This window comes from Indicator indicator, chromosome 28 (assembly GCF_027791375.1).
Source record: "Indicator indicator isolate 239-I01 chromosome 28, UM_Iind_1.1, whole genome shotgun sequence".
In the NCBI taxonomy this organism is placed as follows: Eukaryota; Metazoa; Chordata; class Aves; order Piciformes; family Indicatoridae; genus Indicator; species Indicator indicator.
Window position 1 is genome coordinate 6,692,308 of NC_072037.1, and position 9,408 is coordinate 6,701,715.

At 40.6% G+C, this 9,408-nt stretch overlaps 1 protein-coding gene across 2 annotated transcripts; it reads left to right on the forward strand.

Moving 5' to 3' along the window:
- The first annotated feature begins 1,578 nt into the window (after positions 1-1,578).
- On the forward strand, positions 1,579-7,514 carry FBXW2 (F-box and WD repeat domain containing 2). Of its 2 annotated transcripts, XM_054393536.1 has the most exons (6): positions 1,579-2,100; positions 2,513-2,707; positions 3,535-3,668; positions 4,647-4,733; positions 5,233-5,402; positions 7,226-7,514. In XM_054393536.1, exons 1-6 carry the CDS (start codon positions 1,611-1,613, stop codon positions 7,512-7,514), a joined length of 1,365 nt encoding a protein of 454 aa, XP_054249511.1. In that variant the 5' UTR covers positions 1,579-1,610. The 2 variants fall into 2 exon arrangements, with proteins under 2 accessions (XP_054249511.1, XP_054249512.1); XM_054393537.1 differs by lacking the exon at positions 4,647-4,733.
- Positions 7,515-9,408: the final 1,894 nt, after the last annotated feature.

The window sequence follows — 9,408 nt, forward strand, 5'->3', positions numbered from 1 at the left end:
AAGCCCCAGCCCGTGCCGGGCTCCGGGAGGCCGTGGCGGCTGCCTACCGAAGGACTCTTCGCGCCTGGCCGCTACCTGAGGTGAGCGCCGCGGCCCACGGGACTCGGGCGGCAGCTGTCGGCAGCAGCGGCGTTGAAAGTCTCCGGTTCTCGCCGTGCGGTTTGCGTGCGGAGGTATATGGGAGCGGGCGGGGGCAGCGGATGGGACTGGCTGCATAGCACCTAGGAAAGAGCCCGGTGTGCGTAGCTCCGAGCATGGGTTCCGGGCCCTGACAGCAGCCCTTGGTTTCAGTGTTAGCTTCCTGTATTGACTACAGCAAACGCCTTAGAGCTTACCTATGTTTTGTTCATAAGGAGCCTGTTAGAAATCTATGTATGTCTGTCTTAGAACAGAAAATACATTCTCTGGCATAGGTGCTGAGGGAAGCTGGTAAGTGCTCTCAGCAGTAAAAGTTACTGTATGGACTTGCTCCGGATGGGAGCAGCAGTTTCTGTGCATTTCACACCCAGTACCTTCTTGTGTTTTTATTAACAATTGCATGCCATGTGCAGCCTTCCATAGTGAAGACTGCACTTTCCTGTACTATTGTGCCATGTTAAGTGGTGTACTCTGAGATCTTATTTCATGAAGGTAAAATGTCTGTGTAGAAATAAACACCTAATTGACTCGCACCCAGATTCCTCAGTTCTTTGGGTTTAGTAGCTTCTATGAATTAAATTCAGTCAGTTGTCTAATGAATTGAAGTAGATCTTCTAGAGAAAACAATGACGGTTTTTGAACTGTTTGCCTGCAGTTTACCTTGTTAATCACTAGTCTAAGATTATTGTAGGAACTTGAGATGCCACAGGATACTATAAATACCTACAGGTCACATAGTTCAGGAACTTTCAATTTCCCAGTTAATAATTTTCATTGGAAATAAACTGAAAAAAAAAATAGGGGGGGGGGAAGACCTAAGAATTAAAAAAAAATAAAAATATTTAGGTCAAAGCAGTGCAAACATGTCAAAACTGACACTAGAAAAGGACAAGCTACAGTCTTTATATGAGCTGAATAGAAAGATGGCTAACATCACAAATCTTCAGGAATCGCTCTGTATCTTATTTAAACAACCAACAGTTGCCTGCTTTGTGTTTAAAATAGTTCAAGACAAAGGTTTTGAGTAAGTGCTGCCAGTAACTAGCTTATCACTCTGCTTATATGCTTTGATTTCTTCCCTTTGTCAGTACAATCCACGAGTCAACTGTAAGACAGTGCTTATTTGCTACAATGAGTTTAAAACTTAAAACTAACCCTGGCCTTGTTGGACTCAGAAGGTGGAAGTGTTAACCTAGGACAAGATGTTAACATTCATAACGAATGCTGACATTCACTACCCCCATACAGTCCACTTCTAAGTCTGATGTGGGACAACTGCTCGTTCAAAGTGCATGCAAGTGCTTAGTCCTAACCCAATGGATATTTAAGATGTGTTTGGTCACGTTGGTCTGTGTTAACATGCCCTTTGGGATACTGATGTACCAGTAATGAAGATGTGATGCTTACTTTGTTTTCTGAACGGAACTAATACAGTATTTTGATGTATCACAGGTAAATTTTTCCATAACCTTATGGAGAAAAAGGACTTTGAAGCATGGCTTGATAACATTTCTATTACATTTCTTTCTCTGACGGACTTGCAGAAAAATGAAACTCTGGATCACCTGATTAGCTTGAGTGGAGCAGTCCAGCTCAGGCACCTCTCCAATAATCTAGAGATTCTCCTCAAGAGGGACTTCCTCAAACTTCTTCCATTGGAACTTAGTTTTTATCTGTTAAAATGGCTTGATCCTCAGACCTTACTCACGTGTTGCCTCGTCTCTAAGCAGTGGAATAAGGTTATAAGTGCCTGTACAGAGGTGTGGCAGACTGCATGTAAGAATTTGGGTTGGCAAATAGATGACTCTGTTCAGGATCCTCTGCATTGGAAGAAGGTTTACCTAAAGGCTATTTTAAGGATGAAACAACTTAAGGACCATGAAGCCTTTGAGACATCCTCTTTAATTGGACACAGTGCCAGAGTATATGCACTTTATTACAAGGATGGACTTCTGTGTACAGGTAGGAAGGACAGAGAACTTGGGAGTCTTTTGATTCTTTGTTTTCTCCCCCTCTTCCTCTCCCTCCATCTATATCGTTAATGACAATTTGCTTTTCCTCTACTAGACAGATTATTTTCATAGTGTTAACACAGTTTAACATGAGTCAAACTTTGGGGAGCAAAAGGAAGCTGGCAGGTTTTGGGGCCACAAACTGTGACCAGGCCACTGGTCACAGTTCTCTGCAACCAGCTCCAGGTAGCCCTGATTGAGTAAGGGGTTTGGAAGAGTTGAACTTCAGAGGTCTCATCCAACCATGGTCAATCTCTGATTCCATGACAATACTTTATTTAAGACAAACAGGGAAGACAAGTGTAGGATTGGAAATACCATTTACTCTTTGCTTCCAATTACCCTGTTCTTTTATATTCCAGGATCAGATGACTTGTCTGCAAAACTCTGGGATGTAAGCACAGGTCAGTGCATATATGGGATCCAGACACACACTTGTGCTGCAGTGAAGTTTGATGAACAAAAGCTTGTGACAGGATCTTTTGATAACACAGTAGCCTGTTGGGAATGGAGCTCTGGGGCAAAGACACAACATTTTAGAGGACATACTGGTGCAGGTATGTTGAACTTTTCCATTTGTGATTTCACCAGTCCACTAACATAACTCACCATTAGACACATTAGAATTTAAATTAGCTCTTTACACAACAGCTTTTTTCTTTAGGCTCTCTCTACCAAACCACCTTGTGAGGCAGGGGGTGTGGAAAGAGTGGAGGGAAAAGTGGCCAGAAGAGATTTAGCTCTGTCTGCCCTTGAATGCCAAAGCTTAGCCATGTAGTGTTTGCAGTTGCATGGAACTAATGCTAAAGGCTGTGGTTATTCATTTCTTTTGAGTCTACCAAAAAATTGCAAATCCTAGGTAGCATAGCAACAGCAGTTCTTTATATCCCCAGACTGGAGAGGGACTTACAGCAAAGGCCACAGGAGGATTCGGGGATCTGTATTTGCATTTCCCTCATAATTAACTTCTCTGTCTTCTACTGCAAAATAGCCTTAACTCAGCTGTAGATCTATTCTCCTGTGACTAATGAGTTCTATCAAATGTACTAATCCTGCTGGAATTGACTTTCTATTAATTTTTTTTCCTTTTAAAATAGGAAGTGGCTTAAGTTATGCTTTGCCATAATCCAGCCATAAAGGAGTCACTGATGTACATGCTCTTAATTTGGAAAAACAAAACAAAACAAAAAAACAGTGTTTGCAGTCTTATCTTAAGAATCCAGTGCAGTAATTCACTTAGTTCAAGGACAACAGGAAAGCTGTGGTAGCACATGAGTTTAGAGGCTACTAAATTCTTCTAGAGGCTACTAGTTAGTGTCTGGTTTACAGGAAAACACCTGCACAGAGCCTGGTATTCCTTATTTAATCCCTTTTCTGCTTGTAGTTTTTAGTGTGGATTACAATGATGAACTTGATATTCTGGTCAGTGGCTCTGCAGACTTCACTGTGAAAGTATGGGCCTTATCCACAGGAACGTGCCTGAACACCCTTACTGGACACACAGAATGGGTCACCAAGGTGGGAATATTAATGTTTAATTAATTTTGCAAAACACTTTCAATAAATTTGCAGCTTGTCTTCTAAATTTCCATTTTCTAATCCTAAACCTGCACCTAGGTGTAGAGTCTGGGGAACATCAGGAAATAATGTAAAATAACATTTCAGCAGAAAAAAACACCGCTGATGGTATTTCTAATTTAAAGCAGCTGGCATAAATACTAGGAATCAGTATTTGATTCAAAGACTGAAAAAAATGGTTCTGAAAGAAAGCAACTTTTAAAAATCATGTAGAAAGCCTAAATGATCGTCAGAACCAAAAGCTGAGGATTAAAAGTGTTCTGAACTCAAGAAACAGATTTTTTTCTTGCATTTCAGAACTTGGAAGATGTTGGGGTGACTTTAGAGGTGAAGTACAGACATATGCTTATCAATACACTAAGTTGTCACTAGTAGGAATAAGAGAAGAGTAAACTGTAGTTTCCCACCTCTGCTATGAGGATAGGCAGAGGGAGCTGGGGGTGTTCAGCCTAGAGAATACTGGGAGGACCTTACAGCTGCCTTCCAATACCTGAAGGGATCCTACTGGAAGGAAGGCTGGGGAGGGACTTCTCATAAGGGTATCTAGCAACAGGACAAGGAAGAATGGTTTTAAGATGAGGGGGAGTAGGTTTATACTGGATCTTAGAAAGAAGTTCTTCAGTACAAGGGTGATGAGACTCTGGAATAGGTTGCCCAGGGAGGTTGTGGATGCCTCCTCTCTGGGGGTGTTCAAGACCAGGTTGGATGAAGCCTTGAGCAGCTGAGTCTAGTCCCTGTCAATGGCAGGGAAGTTGGAGTAGATGATCTCTGAGGTCCCTTCTACCCTAAGCCATTCTGTGATTTGTGTTGCCATCATGTAGGACTACAGTATGCAGGTTGTCACTGAAGTGAAAAATACAAATGAAAGTTTGGTGATTTAATAGCATCCACATAAATAATTTCATCCTTCAATTACAGGTAGTTTTGCAGAAGTGCAAGGTCAAATCTCTTATGCATAGTCCTGGGGATTATATTCTTCTAAGTGCAGATAAGTATGAAATCAAGGTATGCACCATATATATCATTTTCTTCAGCTTTAGATTTGATAGCTCCACATGGATGGTAATGCAAAAAACAAGTGGTTTCAGTGCATGCCTAATGTGCCAACCTGACAGTGAAGCACTTAACTGCAAGTACTCTTACTGCTGGGAACCTTTGGGTTAGAGAGTGCTGTAAATAGTTTATGCCTATTGAAGTGCTTCATCACTTCCTAACTGTTACATTTCTGTCCAATTGGATGATTGGTTTATTATTTTTTTGCTATTTTTAAAACACCTGTTTTCACTGGGATTTTTTTTTTTAGGCTAGAAACCACACATACTGCAACAGTACTGTAAGATAAGTCACTACAGAACTGATGTTCCTAGCTGAAGAAGAGAAATACTTCTGAAAAAGCATGCATACCTGTACCTGATGCTTAAAGACAGACTGTGAGGCTTGCTCTGTTTGTGTAATGGTTTATAACGTGAATGTTTTATGGTCTTAAACTGTGTTTTAATTGTAGATTTGGCCTATTGGAAGGGAAATAAACTGCAAGTGCTTAAAAACACTGTCTGTGTCTGAAGATCGCAGCATCTGCCTACAGCCCAGGCTGCACTTTGATGGAAAATACATCGTGTGCAGTTCAGCACTAGGACTGTACCAGTGGGACTTTGCCAGCTATGATATTCTCAGGTAAATCTTTCAATTTAAGACTTAAGTCTTCTTCAAATCATAGAATGGCATAGGTTGGAAGGGACCTTAGAGATCATCTACTCCAACCTCCCTGCCATTGGCAGGGATGCCTCTCTAGACTCAGCTGCTCAGGGCCTCATCCAACCTGGCCTTGAACACCCCCAGGGAGGAGGCACCCACAGCCTCCTGGGCAGTCTATTCCAGAGTCTCACCACCCTTGTACCGAAGAAGTGCTTCCTAAGATCCAGTCTAAACCTCTCCCTCAACTTAAAATCATTCCCCTTTGTCCTGTCACTAGACACCCTCTCCAGTCTTCCTGTAGGATCCCTTCAGGTACTGGAAGGCAACTCTGAGGTCCCCCTGGAGTAATGAGTAGAGCATATTAGTTTTAATAACTTACATTAAATGTAGGGCAAGAGAATCTTGGCACAAGTGCTGTAAACATCTTGCTTTACACACCTTGCCAGGTTCAATTTCAATTCATCATCTGTTAATGCAAATCGTTTGATTGCTGTTTTGGTTTCTGGCCACAGGTTAGTCCTCTTTCGTATATTCATTCCATGAGCTGAGGAGTTTCAGTAGAGACTGAAACCAGACTGCAGTGCTGTAGCTGTGGATGTGAACCTGTGGTAACTAGAAGCTGATGTGGCCATGGAGACTGCTTTACAGAGAAGCAGGCAGACATTTCTGGGGGTCCTTTGGGACAAGAAATTGTAAAGACTTCTTTCCTTATAGCACTCCTGATCTGTCGTTTTCCACAACACTGTGGACTGAAAGTGAAACCTCTCAGACTGCAGTGAGCATGGCATCCATTTCCATGTAAAGAAAAAGGCTGTACCTGTCAGAAACAGTGGCAAAGATTGTGATTTAGAAAAAAAAAATGCCTGCTAGCAGAATCCTAATTGAAATGCATAAACATTTGCAGAGAGTATCTACCACAGGGAAGATTTACTCCAGAAGTGCTTCTTATCAGCAAGGGTAACTGAGTAATTTAACCTCTTAGGCTACCCTTCCATCTTTCAGAAGAGAATTCTTTCATGTAAGATTTAAAAAAAAAAAAATTCTTAAAATACATTTTTAATAATTTTTTATACAATCAGTTTTATAAAATAGATTTTTTTATTGCTGAGAACAGATTTTTCTCCACCAGTTTTGTGCCTCAGTTCTGTGCTTTATGTAATGCTGTGGTCAGTCAAACGCTCAGTCAGTTGTGGAAAACTTACTGCCTTCAGTTTCTGTTCCAAGTTTTATTTATTAAGGCAAAAATATTCTCAAGGTGTAGGGGAACTAACAAACACTTATTTCTCCCTAGGATCAAAATGCTTAACTTACACTAAGCACCAGTAAAAGAGCATTCTGTTAAGGACCACTCTTGAGTGATTTCTCTTACCTTCTTAGCACAAGAAAACATTGCTGGGCTTTATTTCTAGTTCCTAGAAAAATGGTCAGAAGATTATACGAGATTCTTACCTCTTAAAAAAGGTACTGAAATTTACTGTAAAACACAACTACATTTGCTCTTCAGTATCTGGAAACAAGACTTTTGTTGTTTCCTTGTGCTGCACAGAATCCTTGTCAAACCTTAACCTTTACTTACGTTCAGACAACTCTGTCCCCACTGCACAAAGCCGGAACTGAAACTCCAGGCCTGACTGCAGCTGTGTTCAGTTGCTTGAGAAATTTGCATCCAGTTCTTTCTAAATCCTTTCAGAGTGATGAGTTTGGACACTAATTTTCTATAGGCAGAAGGATTTGGTTTAAGTAATGCAGGTTTATTACTCTGTTGTAACAGAGTTTACAACAATGTTGTCTTTGTCTTCTAGGGTTATCAAACCTCCTGACTTCTCAAACGTGTCCTTGCTGGGCTTTGGAGAGATATTTGCTCTGCTGTTTGATAACAGATACCTGTATATAATGGACTTGAGGACAGAAAAACTGATAAGCCGCTGGCCTCTCCCAGAGTACAGAAAGTCCAAGAGAGGTTCAAGCTTTTTGGCTGGAGAAATGTCTTGGTTAAATGGACTCAACGGCCACAATGATACGGGCTTGGTTTTTGCCACCAGTATGCCAGACCACAGTATCCATTTGGTATTATGGAAAGAACATGGCTGAGAAGCTCACATATGCAGAATCTTCAGGAATCTATGGACTATCAGCAGCGTGTCCATAAAAATGAGACTTTGCATGAACCAAAGTTGCACACCTAATGGTATCATCATGCAATGCACAATCATTTACTTTTCTTTGGGCATTTGGGAATGGGTTGTTTTGGTCATAATGCAATACAGCATGCTAACAGTATTCACCACAAACTTCTGTCTGTACTCATCTTTAAGCATACCTATTTGGGCTCTGAAGCATAGCTTGTAATGTTTAAACCATTCAAATCCACCATCAAGTCTGAAATGAAGAAGTAGTGCTCGACCTGACTTCTGACCTATTTTTGTTGTTGAAACAGAAGGTGAAACTATTCTAGAACCATAGGCTTTTGTACACATAACAGCAACTACTGGTTACAGTGCATGGCTGCTTAACTCCAGGGAGAAGATAGCAAAACCTTTCTCTCTCCAGTACAATTCCCTTTAAAATGTTGTGGTTTTTTTTTTCCTTATGATGGTTTCAAATACTTTGAACTAAATAAAAGAATCAAATGAATCCTTGAACTAGGATCAGATGCTAACAATAACAATTTAAGTTTGGGAACATGCCAATGTGAACTCTGCTCAGTGAGAACAAACCAACTTTGTGATGGCAAGCTCCATCAGATGAAATTAAGCTTAAGAGAATGTGACAGTATTCATCATATTTGCTGGTGGGGACTCAGAATGGCTCAATCATCATTTTATAGTCCCTATTTCCTGTAGTCGCTGTAAGGATGTAAGTTGCTAAAGGGGTAGGTATAAATGGGAAGCTGATGTTCAAGCTCCACAGCAAGTTTCACTCACTGTCTTACATTAAATGATGTCTAGCAGCCATTCACTTTTTCCAGAAGTTGCAGTTAGAGTCATGCACTTGAAGTAGTTACTACACCTAGATTTGGAAAGCAGGGACAACTAACAGAGAGAATGCCACTATCTCTGGAGGAGAAAAAAATAAATAAATTGAAAGTCTGAGGAAAAGCATAGAAGTATAAAAAGGTCTTTTACTTTGGTCATCACAGGAGACCTGATGTACACAGGAATTAACTATTGAGTAGCCAATACCTACCCACATATTTTTTTGTGGTATTTGACATGTACTTAAAAGCTGTATCTATGACATCACATGCTTTAGAAATGCTTTAGGTTGGTTTCCCTTCTCCCTGACAATAAAATCTCCCCTTAATGTCTTTTTTTTTTTTTCTCCACAACTTGAAAACTCTTTTCATTAAGATTGCTTCATGTCCTTCAAAAGATGCAACTGCCCAGGCACTACTAGGGTTAAGAAGATTTTCTTCCCCCATTATCCAAGGAGGCCTAACTTCCTATGTAGGACTGAACAAAGGCCACAGTTTCCAGATGTATGCAGTACAAATTACACCAAAGCAGGGGGGAAGTTTTCCTATCAGTATCTGAGTTGTGTGGTAGGAACTGCTTGAAGTCACAATGGGCCAGCATCTCTTGACTACAAGGCTAGAGTTTACATTTTCCACCTTTATCCACACAAACTTACTCTGAAAATGTTTGTAGCCAAGGATTTTATCACTTGAAAGCCAGCTTCACAGCTCTCAGTGCAAACCACACTGACTGGAGCCCAAATAATAATCTCTCAGAGCTTGTGTTGTCTCACTACAAGAATTAAGCATCATTACCTTTAATGACTATAGTTCTATTTTTTGTACATAGATTGAAAACTATATAGAGCCTTCTGCATTATTTCAATCAGCTGAGAAATACTGATTAGTTTTCATTGAAATCAAACTCATGTTACATTTCCCAGAAGTAATGCCATCTACATTGATCCTTGCTATCATTAAAGGACTCACGGATCTGCTACCAATTCCCATTTCCCTTAAGAAATTCCAGTT